The following is a 15,212-nucleotide window of genomic DNA, read 5'->3' as shown; positions in this document are numbered from 1 at the left end:
ATGTTTCCGCAAAGCGATAGAGTATCGCTGAAGTTGCTCAAGTAGTACCGATTTTTTTAATTCACCATTTTCATCAAAATTATTTTCAATCTCCATGGCTTCAGCGTATTCTTTCATGATGAAGCTACGTGCTTTTTCCATTCTTTTGGCAATCACCTGACTGAATGGAACCATCAAATCTTGACGTATTCCATCAATGGAGTACGAATCCACTCCTTTGCATTCAGGGATTTTCTTGAAGTCGAATATTGATTCATCTGATAAAAGATCACACCACATTTCTTCATCATCTGCAACATTTTTATTCAGAAGGTGAGGTGGCCAGGAGTTTTCATTTTCCAAAAAGTAAACAAGCTTTGCTAACGGCTGACGTACAAATAATGCTAGATGTTGTTCCATGGCAGAGGAAAGTGTTGAAGAATTACAAAGAAGTTCCACGTCACAAGCAACTTTAACTTGCCATTGCTCATTTGTGTTTCCAGTATAGTTGGTTGATTCCTTTAAAACAAGATCCTGAAACGTCTTACTGACACAATCTGATGTAAATAGGTTTTTGGCGATTTCCAGCACACGTTCTTGCCGCTTAGCATTACGTAAATAATTTAAACAGTTAAAGCACCATACTATGCAGTTTTCGGCAAATCCTTGAAATGACCAAACTGAGTTTGAGAGGATGTCGTCAATACTTTGATCAAATATTTCATTTACTGGAATTGATGGTATTTCGAGTGTATCAAGGAAAACTTGCTTCCATCCACTAAGGAAATTTAACTGCCATCGTGGAGTATTTTCATGAGATGCTCGACGCACGTGGACAATCATGCAGACGTGTTTCCTTTGCAAAGTGTGCTGAGCTTCCTAAATGACTTGAAGTAGGCATTTCGTTTTCTTCAATAATTGATCGAGTGAAAAGCATGTGTTCTGCATCCAGTTCTGGTTTGCATTGAACGACTAAAAGCTCTTTTTCAGATGTAAAAAAATTATGTATCTTATCTTCGAGTTGCTTACCAGACTTGTAGGCTCCAAGTCGCTCAATTTGAAACGATATATTTTCCATGTGAAGGCAATGACTGATATCTGTGTGCACTGTGGCATGTGTCATCAAAAAGATAATTGAACAAGTTTCACTTTCCACATCATGAAATAAATGTTGTCGTTTCACAAAATGTGATAAAAATGATGCAAGTCCGTTGTGAATTGGTTTTTCAAAATATTCATTTGAAAGCTTCTCTACTTCTCGTGGATCTTCATTATAACGATCACTTTCAACAGTGCGTAAAACTCCGTCAGGTGTTGCAATCCACATAAGATCATCTTTGCACTTCTTTATGACGACTTCCTCTGGCTCTTCAGAATCATGACTATGATAAAGAACTAATGATGGTAACGTGTCTTCATTAAAACCAATGAACATATCCTCTTCCTTGAACTTATCTCTGAAACCTCCCACACTCGACATTTGGTAAACCCATGACTCTAATTCTTTCCTAATTTCCTGTTGGGTTTCATTTAACATATCAGAAAAACGAAGAAGTTGTTTTTCAAATCTGTTCAGGAACGGAGGATCGGAATAATCGACTTGATCGTGATCAACAAGGACGATGCAGCGAAATCCATCGTTAACATAACACATGGGATTGCTGTTGGCACCAAGGGCAACTCGACAGTTTTTTCTTCCTCCAACAACAGAATAATTTTGATTCAACATGTCGTATAAACTTCCATATATACATTCAAGATCACGAAGAATGAGGATGCAATTACGTTCCATACAAAGTATGATTCGACTTAAAATTCTATAGTTGTAATCATCGGATATATCTTCTTCAAAATTACTGCCAAAAATTGTGATAGTTTCCTTTGTAGACTGAAAAACATGTTGTCTTAGAATGCCAATAGCAGAATCACCATTCGAAATAAGCATAAGATGTCTAGCTTTCAGATCATTAATATTCTCTTCAATAAGTCGGGTAACTGGAATATAACTTTCAGTCTTGCTCGCAGAAATTACGGTCTTCAATCTTTCATTGAAAATTTCTTGCACAACGCTAGATTCTTCCGGAATTCCCCCAAAATTTCGTTTCAAGGCAATATTTATCGATTCCATATCAGAACAGCTTCCACACTTTAGACTTTTCACAAGAGAGTAGTAGTCACGAAGACCGTGAAAATTAGAATGTAATTGCTTTGAGCGGTACACATGATAAGCTTCAGCAATTAAACGGAGAACATTTTCAGTTGATGTATTAATAACATCTTTTGATTTCTGGTCACCTTGATAAAGAGAAATAGCTGTTTCACTAAGATCTTTTATTGAAGGTTCAGGTCGAGACAAATGGATTGCCCGGTTCATTTTCGCTGCATCTAAGGCCCAATTGGAAATACCGACGACTGCAACCTCGGGTAACTCTCCTTTTCCTGGTTCAAGAATGCTGTGCAAAACTTTTAGAGGATTGTTCGGTGAATTTTCTGCCAATCCAACTTCATCCAATAAAACAACAGGTAATACATTATTAGAGCTGTTGTGCTTTTTGTAATTTGAGGCCTTTTTAAAAATTTCTTCAATACCTTCAGATGTAGAAGACTCTGATCCTTGGTAAGAGACAACATACAGATGAGGTAGCGTTTTAAAAAATGCATCTTTTGAATCTTTTCCCCGAAGATTACTTCGAATCAACTGAATTGCTAATGACTTACTGCAACCTGGTTTTCCCACAACAAACACAGGAATACGATTGAGAATTGATACTAACATGACAAAAACGTTTTCACGAAGAGCGGCATTTCTTGCTGTTCCTTCTGGAAGCTCCATACGTGAAAGATAATCCTCTTGCTCCATACGAATTATGTCTATAAAACTTTTTTTATCTACGTCAATTGATGCAAGGGAAGGTGTAAGGCGTTTTATGTATTCTCTTCGGAAAGGGTCAGTTTGCAATCTTGACAAATAACAATGCCCCAATGCTAGAACAAAACTTTTTATTTCTGGAAGATCATCGTAACGTTCTGAGATTTTCTGAGCTTCCTTTAGACGAGATGGAACTTTAGGAATTTCCTCACCATTTTCTAAGATTTTTTTCATTAACATTTTTCGTTTCTTTAACGTATCAATAAACCACTTCACAAGATGAATGCAACGTCGAACATCACGTAAACTTACACAGAATGGATTCTTCTCAACGTCCCGTATAAAATTCTGAGATAAAGCAAGAAGCTCCGTTAAAACGTGTTGGTATTCTTCAGGAAATTCATTCACCATTCTTCCAATGTAAACTTTCTCATCTTGTGGCGTCAATGACCCATAATCCCAAACGTAATCAACCATGGATTCTGGCAAAGGATGAACACGATAAACTAACTTGGAATATTCATCATCAACTTTTTTTCCTTCAAGACCAGCTGTTGATGAACTTTCTAGCGATCGTAATTTGTAAGGATTACAAGCAGCAATGAAAACCAGTTTTCTGGAAATTGGACGCCCGAGTAAGGCATGGTGACACATTATTTCATTGATTAACCCAAGATGGTGGCATGTATTGATTTCATCCAAGAATATCCATCTTTGACTAGTAGCGCTTTGGGCTTTATCACTTTCCTTTTCAACAAATTTCCTTATTTCGTCGTCAGTGCGACCAGCATGAAAATTGTAGATTGAGAATGGAATACCACAAGTTGAAGCCAAATATTGAACAAGACTAGTCTTTCCACAACCAGTTTCACCCATGATAATGATCGGAATCTTAGCTCTAATACGAAGTATTATTAAAATCATCTTCAACATGTTGTCTGCCGTCAATGCATAACCTGAGAAATCAGCTGCAACATTTCCCTGTGACGATCTCGTGCAGGCAATTTTCTCCAGCATTTTATGTAGCTCCACGTGACTCAACTCTTTATAATCGACAAGCTCTTTACTTTTTTCACCCACCGTTTGACTTTTAAGTAGTTCACAAATGTTTGAAGGAACCTTGGATTTTTCGCGATAAAAAGCTGCGACTGTTTGAGAGTCGATACTTTGAAAAACAATTAACAGATGATTACTTTGTTCCCACTGAATCATTCCTTCCACTCTATGAACCATGCTCTGGACAGTCGATGACAAATTCTGTTGCATACGAGTTGAATGGTGCGTTGTTAAAGACCGACAAGCAAAATCTTGAGACACTTCGAGCAAAGTTCGCAGGAGATTTTTACGTACACCAGAAGCGTTCTCCTCAAGCATTAGTTTTAAATTTTCCACTTCAAAAAATGCACTCTTTGACAGTTTTCGCAGCTGATTGCCAAGAAATCCCAAGAATGTATTTAGAGCTGCAAATGTTGGGTCATGTGATGATCCATAGTACTGACGTAGCAACTCACGACATCTCTGCTCTGATAAAGGTTTAACTTTTTCACGACCAGCAAAATGAATATCTGTCGTATCAACTTTACCTTTATCCAGTATATTCAAATACTGACAAACAACCTGAATATTACTGGTGATTTTACTTGTGATTTCTAGGTCATTAAAATCATTCCATGTCAATTCAACACGACAAAAACATCCAGCAATTTGCAAGCGTTCCACCAACCAGTTATCCAAAGAATTGGCTAATTCGATATAAACTTTATGATTATGAAGACTGTACATCTGAGTACCATAAGACACCATTCCAGTTATAATTAGCTGAAAAATAAACGTGTCCAACAAAATTGGATCATCAACTTCACCAACATCAAAATGGAGACACTGGAAATCTTTCAGATGAAGTTTTTTCAATCGCTCTATGATCTTACTTTCAATGACTTCTCCACTTATGGGAAACGAAACTACATTCATACTCATTTCAAGTGCATCGTTGCGAATATATTCTGTCTTTCCAAGTCCTTGTAATGTGGATGTTACACACTTCACATGCGGCCATTTGGATTTGAATCGACTGGCAATTTCAGGGTACGACATGCCTGAGATATGATGAGAAAACTTTGAGAATTCTTCAATTATATGATGACGAGCACCACCTCTACAAAGTATTGCCAGTAAATAGTTCTGATCACAATCTTGGAACTCTTTCTTTTTGATGTAATCAATCAAGTAAAACTGAAGCTCATTGGAAAGGAGTTCAACATTGGCTAGACAGAATAAACTATCACAGTCTAAATTCTTGTTGTTGTTGAAACATCTATTCAGAAAAATTTGTAACTGTTCAAAGAGCGTGGTTTCATTGCAAAACATAACTTGATGTGGCTCTGGAAAAGCATTGGTTGTGTCTTCGTAAAGAGACATCAACACGTTTACAGTATGTGGACTTTCTTCTTCTAAGGCAACAACGTAAAGTTCGCCCTTCTGGACAGAAACTTTGCGTTCCAGCTGAGATACGTGGTTAGAGATTTCTCTCAATGATAATGGGGGGCAGATATGTGAAAACAGATCATCCAGTGCACCGCCAATGGCTGCAATGATTTCGTATGGTGTTTGTGCAGCTTCATAATGACAATTTAAGTTTGCAAAGTCACGCAATCGTTTTAAATCCATTGTTTGGTCGACAAATTTCATTAAAGTAAGAATAGTGTGAAGATCATTAATTTTACCAGTAAAGAAATCGTACAGCACACTTAATTGATGTGACCAAAAATAATTCAAAAAGTAATGACGCTCCCGAGCATTATTTAAGCACTCCTCCCACTCATGCAAATCCTCGGAAAGGGTAGTTTTAAGCACTTCCAAACGCTTTACTTCAGACAAAGATTTCCACTCGCAATCTTTTTGATATTTCACGTAACCAGATGACTGAAGTCTAATGATTGCTTCTTCAATGTCTGAGAGTAGATTGATGCGTTCGATGAATGCATGAAAATCAATTGCTTCTTTGGATTCGCTACTATTAATTTCCCGAGGATTTTGTTCAGAGCTTAAGATCAAATGAGCACGACTTCGTAAATCATGAAGTTCGGGCATTGACTTGATGGTTTGTTTACTTTCTTTCTGATAACGCATTGTAATATGGCAAATACCGTCACCATCTAATATGATATCAAATTCACCATCGATCAAACAGTTTCTTATGATTTCTCTCGTCATTTCCTCACGATTAGCAACATTTTGATACAAGCCTCGTAGACTGTGAACATGCATGCTGCATTGGCGAATCTTTTGGGCTATATTAGCTTGTCTTTTACATTCGCCAACAAGAGTCTTTAAGACAAGATCTGGAGGGTACGACAATTTTTTAATAACGGGTACCAAGAAACCATGTACTTGAATAAGATCTGATACCAAAGAAGCAGAAACAGCCTCATCAGAATGTTCTTCAACTGCATCAATAAGAACACGAATGTCTTCATCAGCAATTTCTTGAATAAATTGAATAAGTTCGGTAGATTTCACCAACTCAATCATTACCACATCGGTGTGGTCGATATCATATCTGGAAATGATTTCTTGAATAGTTTTGATGGATTCATGTAATTTCTCTATCAACACGTCTTTCACATCACAATCAAATTTTCCACAAAAATCTATCACCATCAAAATATCTGCACTTTTACTTGTATCACAAATTCCAAAGGATTGCAAGAAGTCTTTGATATGTCTTGTTTGCTCTAAAATGTGAGGAAATTCCATAAAATCTGTAAGGTACGATTTAATATTTGATGGAAGCTTTCTCTGAAAATGGTTTTCCAAAAGAGCCAATTCGTCATCCAACTTGTTAAGGTTCATATCTCCAAGTAAAGCATTGAGTTGACCCACTGTCAGATCATCTGGTTTATCGAATAATTTCTGCCACTCAAGTTCAAAACGATGAACGCCTTGCTTTGAAAGATTTTGAAAAAAAGAAACCTGAAAATTCCTGTCAATTGTATCTAAACAACTGTAAAAGTCATGAAGATTTTCTTGCAGATAAGTTTTAGCAATTCTAGAAAAAGACTCTGAATTCAGTAGCTCTTCCAAAGGTTTTAGCTGTTGTAATAACGGCGCATAAGGTTTCCAAAAACTCTCGTTGATTTCATTCAACTTTCTCGATTCTTCATCATAGTTTTTAATGCTTTCTTTTAAGGAACAACTAGGAAAAACGTCATGGGAAAATTTCTCTGCTTTCACTAAAAGGTCACACTTTTGACGAAAATCTGCCTCGGTTTGGACAAGTTTTGTGATGGCCGATGCATAACTATTTTGCTCCTTTTCATTCCCAGAGTTAAGGCCACAAAAAATTAAAGACAATTGATCTCGATACGGTTCAATTTTCTTCAAAGTGGAGATCGTGATGTCTTCTCGCATGATGCGATTTCCCATAACCTTCCAAATCTTTTCCCATGCTTTGAACGCGTTCTCTTGATAAAAATGCTCTACAGTGAAAATATTTGGTTGATGCAAATTTCGTTTGTCTTGTTTAGATATTCACACACCTACCTTTTGCAGCAACCAGTTCAACCCAAATATTACAAAATTGAAGAATTTGAACAATAACATTTTCATTATTGTCACCATCTTTCGGGGGAGTCAATACATTTAACGCGCATTTCAGCAAACACAATTTACAATTTGATATCCTACAAAGTAATTAATATGTGACAATGTGTACAACATTTTACAAGATACCTTCATTAACAGCCATACATACTGGAGCTATTGAAATTATTTTTTTGATTAGCGACATACCGTGGACGAGATTGCCCGAACCAGCCAAAAAAACGCTCCACAATAGATGATGACGAACTATCAAACAAAAAAATATGACAATCAAGACAACAAACTGAACGAGTAGCTTAAACTATTTGGAATGCGAAATTTGATGAACAAATTTCTTGGAATAGGAACATAGTGAGCGCCTTTCAAACATCAAACAGAGGAACAAATGATGAACGTGAACTGTCAAAACACATAAGATCAATGCTCGTGAACTGTCAAAACACTGCACAAATGCCCTAATTGTGCTACCAACAAATAATGAGTAATCTTTCAATATTTATTATCCTTGACGTAAAAAAAAAGATGATAACGTACCTATCACACATTTTCGTAGTTGCACTTGTAAAATATTTCAGGGTTTCACTGTAATTTCGTAAGTAATATGGCTTTATTGTATCTTGGATTAACTTTTTGATACATTTTTGAGCATACTCGGAGAAATGATCGAAATTTTTTGATCCCTCTAATATCGCAATGAGGTCATTTTGACGTAATTCGTTGTCAATAACCTTGCATAAGCGCTCGACGACTTTACCATCAGACGATATGTGACGACATGAGACAAGAATATCAAAGGCTTCAAATGTTGCTTTAACCTTCTCGGCACTTTCTTTGCTCGAATCTGCCTGGTTACGAACCCAATACCGGCAAAAATAAGCTCGTTCATCGACCGATAATTGTCTAAAACAGCTCTCGAACCGAGGATCATTTAACAGTTGAGGGAAAATGTTAGCTCGATGATATGACTGGGACTTCGAAACACTTTGTAAAATCGTCCTAAAGCTTTCCACATTAAAATTTGATATCAAATTGAAAACAGCATTCATGTCTTCTGACGATGGATCGGTGGCTTCGTCAATAAAATATTGAACATAACCGTAAATTATGCTGTGTAAATTTTTACGCATTTTTTGCGGCAGTTGGTTTAGGGCTGCAAGTTTTTCTGATAAGCTACCTTTTCCACTATTGAGCTTTTCCCAGAGAAAATTTAAAAAAAACTGCTCGCGCTCATGAGGATTGAGAAAAAATCGAAACACGTGTTGTTTATCTTGTGACATTTGAAACAACACTTCATCATCAGGGGCGAACTGTAGAATACGTTTGAGATATCGATGATAGACAACTTGCTGGCGGAAGTTTACTTTTGGTAAGTGACAGACAGCTAAAGGAAGTAGTTTGTAGTATTCTTGTTTGCTATATTGGTAATCGTCCATTTTAAACTGTAATACGTAATCCATGCCCAAAAAACATCTAAAATAAGCAGCCAAAGTTAACCATCCAGGTTTGCTACATCCTTCAACAATTGTACAAGCACAGTTTGCAAGAAGTTGCAAAAAGTTTTCTGGTAATCGAAATTGCTTTTTAAAGCAATTTTCAAGATTATAAAGTAGTTTATCAAATGCAGATTTTGTTGTGTTGTTGTTCGGTACTTTCAAGATATTGACTCCTTTGATGTTAACCAAATAACCCAATAACGCACAAAGGAACAAAAGCTGCTGCTTTTCAACAGAAGGTATTGTTTGTATTACCCATCGAATACATTCTTCAATAACAGCAGGATCTGAAGGAACGAGATCCTTATGATTACACATATCATACACAATAGTGCCGACTTTTTCGTGAATGGCTGAGTGCAGTATTTTACGAAGCACTGGCAACACGTTTTTGAACACACTGGAGTTGTCTTTGACAGCATTTGATATACCATCATCTTTTTTCTATCGCAAACATAAATCATATTTAAACAGACGAAATTATATAAATGTTATACATACAACTTAGTTTTTCACCAGCTACCAGTGTCGTCGCCTGCTCGATAAGTGAGGGGAAATTTATTCATAAGTCCATGTTTTTCCGTATTAAGTTACTTTGAAATCAATTTTTTCTTAGAGATTAAAACATTAATATACGAATATTGTCCCCCTCACTTATCGAGCTAAAGAGTCCAAGGTTAGCTACTTCAAATACAAGTGCAAATTTGATAAAATTTAATTGCTGTTTTACTTTGAAAACTGTGTCAACAGAAAAGTGAGAAGGCCTCAATAAAATGGTTCAGTGAATCTTCACAGAGGCCTTACAGCCTTTCCAGCAAAACATAGCGATTTGCCGAGCGTGCGTGTTTTGAACTGCGATAGTGTTTCTTAAGGTTATATCACATCAATATAGCTGTGTAGGTAATGTTAATAGCTAATACACTCTTTTTTATGATTGCTTTTTCTTTTGCAATAAGTTAGGCTAATGGCAACATAACAGTCACATACAACAAGTTCTGTAAAGTTCAAATTAGATTCACTCACTAAGGCAAATCATCTTTTAATGTGAGCTGTAATAGTTACCTCATCATGCTCAGTTGTGTTGCTTTCAAAGGTATCATTTGGAGGATCGGATTTTGAGTTGACTGGAGAACTAATGCCAGAGTTGTCAATTGTTTCATCAACGTTACTTTCGACAGTCATGGAAGTGCTAGTATCACCGCTGACAACTTGAGACGCACTTTGCAGTGATTCATCATTCATCTGAGCTTCGGCTTCTGAACGTAATTCCATATCCCAATCTTCTGCTCCTCCTTCTTGTTCGTGTAATGAACGATTTCCTCTGCTTTCTATTGTTACTTTTTCTTGGAGATCGACAATTTGTCCATTCTCTTCTTTTCTCTTACTTTTCTTTTTCTTTTTTCCTTTGCCTCCCATTTTAACCACCGCACAATAAAGGTTTATGTAACTATAAAATTCAAGCCAAATTTCGACAAATGAAAACATTTTGACACAAATACAAATACAGTTAGGCAAGTTCAAAGAATTAAACTCGGCAACAACAAATTACAATATGACCGATGAACATAAAAAATTATAAACTTTAACGACAATACAAATTGCTAAAACTTGTATAAACAAATCTATTCAAACGCAGAAAGAACAAAACCGACAACAATTAGTGCGGCAAAGAAAAAACGAGTACAGAAATGTGAAGATTAGGAAAAACAGTGACTGACTGGGATAGAGCTAAAAAGTAATATAACTCGTTGATATAATGATGAGCACTGGCATCCACTTCTTGTCAGATTTGTTGCTTTCTATAGCTCTAGATATGACCTTGAAAAGTTTCGAAATTAAACATTTACAGTAGAACATGTATTAAGCCGTCACTTAGGGGATTTCTCGTGTGACCGCTTCATACAGGTCTTCAGGAAAATCATAAGACGGGCTACGTGTAACATTTAATAGAACAAAGTTGAACCAATCGGTATTGTTCCTCAACATACATGCCAAATAGCCCAGAACAACACTATATAAAGCAATATTTTTAGTTTAGTAATTCTTTTGCTGTTTGCTTTACGAAGTTTGTTTACATTTGACAGTAAAATTACGCGTTTTAGACCGTGTTCGATTACGGAAAATAATGGACCAGCAAAAATGTTTCTGAGCCAATCAAAGCGCACCATTTTGCAGGAAATGACGCTTGCCATATAATAAATACATTATAAAGACATGTGTAAAACATAAGTGACATATCCAAGAAAAAACATTAAGTTATATATTTTAGTATGTGGTGCATTTACTCTACCTGACCGTTAAAAGGCCAGTTCACACGATCCGATTTGTGGATCTGATTTTGTCAGATCCTAAAAATCGTATCGTGTGAACACATATACAGTCCGACAGTCGGATCCGTCAGTCTGAAAAATCGGATGGAAACAAAACCTGCTCTATTTTCATCAGACAAGATCAAAGGAAGCCGACTAGAAAAATTACACAAATTTGAAAAAGGCTTGGATACAAGAACAAAAATAAGATCAATATATCGATAAATGTACTGGACAGCACAAATGGCTGCTCACACGACTTTAAATATTTAAACGAATATAAATATCAACAATATTATCAGACCGTCTAAAAAAGCAACCGAAAGTCGGAACCGAAACAATCAGATCCGACAAATCGGATCGTGTGAACGGGCCTTGATACAGTTTAAGAACAATAAAAAATTAAGTTTGTGACATTGGAAAAGGTTACCGCGCCCGCTTAATAAAGGTGACCATTTAATAAAGGTCACTTTAATAGTATTTATACTATGAAATTTTCGGGACTTTGCCATATGACCACTTAACATAGGGTGACCGCTTAATACGGTGCCGCTTAATACAGGTTCTACTGTAGTCCACCATTAAGCTAATGTGTGGCATTCATTTGTAAAAAGGTTGTTTTGAAAATTAGTGTTGAAGTACCCAAAAGTTTTCATAATCCCTGTTCATTTAATCGCTTGTTTTTGCTTTTAACATGTTTGAGACACTATTCATATTTGTTATTAGATTTAGAAACTGTATCCAGTAACGTTTTTGTAACTTATGTAACCTTGGGGGTATCATGTTTATTCGGTGTCTCCGGGGGGATTTCCCTGGAATTTTTTCCTTCCAAGAGGCTAATTTCCTCGGAATTTCGAACTCTCACACGGACGAGTTTTGCAAAGATTTTTGTGGCTAATTTAGCGACAAAATAAGAGTAAGGATTGGGATTAAGGTAATGGTTCCACCAAAAATGTGTGGACTACTTTCGGATGAAAAATGAAATGAATAACTTTATCAATCCATGTTGACCCTGTCAACAACAGCTGATTTCCTCAGGGGAAGGGTAAAAATTAAGTACAAATATAAAGTATTTATAACCTATTTAATAATTTGATGAAGTCTAAATAAAAAAATTTAAATGTTTACAGTTGAGTTTTCATCTAACAGAAACTACGAGTAGCAATATTATTTTCGAAATGAGAATAGGGTTTTACATTGCATAATTTTATTTGCAATATACAGAATTCCACAGGTGTGCACCTTGGTACATAATTTTTCATATAATTTGTTTGGGGCTGTGGCAAAGAAAGACCGTTGGAAATATATAACGTAGACTACAATTTATATGTTAAGTTAAAAAGGTAAAAATATTTTTAAGTGTCTTGGGACCTCTTTTATTTAGAATTTTATACATGATTTGCTTTTCTCTTCTTTTTTAGAGGTCCCCAGCCTAATTCTTGGTAGCCAATAGTTTGATCTGCATCAACTTTGTAATTTATGAAGTCGCTCTAATTGTGTTTTATGGAGAACATCCTACACCTTAAAGCATAATCGAACAGGGAGCCAATAATAGCGTTATGTAATAAGATAAGTGTCTTTAACAACAAATGGTTTCACAAGTCTAAATTGCAGCTGTTATTTTTTGCAAATACTTTCAGCATTATTTTTTCAGGTTAAATGCTCGTCATTCATAAACCTGTTTCATTTGTATATTCTCATTGAAAATAGTTGGTTGTAAGTTTCTTTTCGGCGTTTTAGAGCAAATCAATATAGATTCAGCATTAACGACGTTAAAACTAAGTTAAATGGCAACTAACGAATTCTTAAGATTTTCTAAGTCCAAATTAATGAACGAATAATCGGGGTCGTGTACCATCAAGACCTTTTTAAGGATAACGTGGTGATCAACAGTATCAAAAGCTTTTTTAGTCAATAAAAACAGCCAAGTTCAATGATTTTCTATTTAAGTTAACATACCACATATTAGTACAGTCTAGTAAAGCTGTAGCTTTAGGGTGGGATTTCCAATAATCAAATTGGGAATTGCCCAGTAGCTCAAATTTTTTTTCATTTAATTGTATAATTGCTAGTAAAAAATTTGTTTCATGATTTTCTAATTACTGGCAAAAATGAAAATTACCAGTAATTTCCCGGAATATTTTTTGATCAGTTTTATGAAGAGGTGCTACTCTAGCCACATTCCATTCATCTTGAAAAGTGGACAGAGTATAATAGCCTGAAACTGATGCAGCTGTTTTAATGATTTTACTCATATTTTTATCGCTTCAAGTGGTCTTATTGTTTGAAAATTTGGAGAATGAATACATTACATCATTTACAGTTGTGGGTTGGAATGTAGTAAATTCTGATTTTGTTTTGTTTACATAAGAATCAAAAGTTCAATTTGGCACGTCAATGTTACTTATCAGGTCATCTCCGATGTTTGAAAAATCATTTGAAACCTTCTGCAGTTTCCCCTGAGTCATCTACAATGCTTTGATTGCTTTCACACATATTAAATTCACCAACAACTATTTGTTTTGATTGTTTGCCAAATAGATGATTTAAATATATATTGATTCAATACAATAGATGATTCAAGCCCTTCTTAAAGTTTGATTTAAGATCAGCAATTCTTTCGGAAAAGTAGAAATGTTTAGCAATTCTTAATTCAACATTAAACTGGTACCTAGCTGCTTTATAGTAAGTCGAGTCCATTTCTGACTTATTTATCATTGCTTTTCATTTCAATTTGCCTCTTTTTTAGCTCGAGCCTACTAATTTTCATATACACAACGAGTTTTTTTTTAGAATAGACATCTCATGATGCCATCTTCAGTATGAGTTAAATAATAAATGATACAAGGTTTATATACAAGTAATATGATACATAAATTACAATTATAAAAAGCAAACCTTGTATATAAACCTTGTATCATTTATTATTTCACTCATACTGAAGATGGCATCATGAGATGTCGAAACATGTCTATTCTAAAAAAACTCTTCTCAGTCTTCTGGATTCACGGTCTAGAACTGATGTTTAGATAATGCAATAGTTCAACAAATAGTTCACAACATAAATATATTTTATTCACTATAATGCTTTCGTCACGCTTCGTCACGTTAAAATTAAAATTGATTGGCGAGGGCAAAATCACTACATAGGGACAAAGATCCTAAAAAATACAGTCAAATCTATGAAATAGTAATTAGTAAGACACAGTGCAATTGCAAATTTTATGCAAGTAATATTTACGTACGAAGATATTTGCATGTTGATAAACGTATACTAGCTACCATTTCCGCCATTTTACTTTCACTTTTACTTTCAACAATATTTTTGGAAACAATTTAACAAAGAAGGAGATTTTCAAGAGCGGCTGTGATTGTATTTAACAACAATAAGCTTGTAGCTATGTAGGGTGCATGGGACAAAAAATATTCGTCACATCAAAATGATTATGGTTTTGTACACGAAACATTGAACAAACTCGTAAATTGCAAACAATCACTGAAAATTGCATAAATATGAACACATTCGCTTTTCCGTGTGACATCTCAATTTCAAACAAGATGATTAAAAAAAAAGCAATGCTTTTAATTTAGGACTGACAAACAAAATAACACATACCTGCCAAAATTTACAAGTTTGAATTGAGTGATTTTACATACCTCACTAAACAGAAGTCCGCCCGTAAAATCACTAACGTGGATGTTTGATATTCACCAACGATGATTATTCAGAGAAATTGCGATGATATTTTCAACAGTTTCAGCTTATTTCATAGAATTCTTCACGAACACAATGTAATAATACAACCTTACCTTGTGAGGCGAGGTCGTGTAACTCGTGTGATGCTGCGCTGGAGCAGTCTCCTGCTGTAAAGCGTAACGCATCCGGTGAACTCTTGCCATAGCTTTTCCTAGAACAACCTTGTATTCTCGGAAGTGATAAATTTTTTCTCTTTCCCTTTC

At 35.4% G+C, this 15,212-nt stretch overlaps 1 protein-coding gene across 2 annotated transcripts; it reads right to left on the bottom strand.

The window, feature by feature from the left end:
• Positions 1 to 45: 45 nt before the first annotated feature.
• Positions 46 to 15,146, bottom strand: LOC124448054 (E3 ubiquitin-protein ligase RNF213-like). 2 transcript variants are annotated; one of them, XM_046999158.1, is made up of 6 exons: positions 14,910 to 15,146; positions 10,006 to 10,390; positions 7,985 to 9,387; positions 7,640 to 7,696; positions 7,391 to 7,530; positions 46 to 7,326 (listed from the first exon to the last, which is right to left on the bottom strand). In XM_046999158.1, exons 2-6 carry the CDS (start codon positions 10,357 to 10,359, stop codon positions 791 to 793), a joined length of 8,490 nt encoding a protein of 2,829 aa, XP_046855114.1. In that variant the 5' UTR covers positions 10,360 to 10,390; positions 14,910 to 15,146; the 3' UTR covers positions 46 to 790. The 2 variants fall into 2 exon arrangements, with proteins under 2 accessions (XP_046855114.1, XP_046855060.1); XM_046999104.1 differs by lacking the exon at positions 14,910 to 15,146 and having other exon boundaries at positions 10,006 to 10,768.
• Between the last annotated feature and the right edge of the window lie 66 nt (positions 15,147 to 15,212).

Source organism: Xenia sp. Carnegie-2017, unplaced genomic scaffold, assembly GCF_021976095.1.
Source record: "Xenia sp. Carnegie-2017 unplaced genomic scaffold, XeniaSp_v1 HiC_scaffold_1, whole genome shotgun sequence".
NCBI lineage: Eukaryota > Metazoa > Cnidaria > Anthozoa > Malacalcyonacea > Xeniidae > Xenia > Xenia sp. Carnegie-2017.
This window is presented reverse-complemented; position numbering and strand designations above follow the sequence as displayed.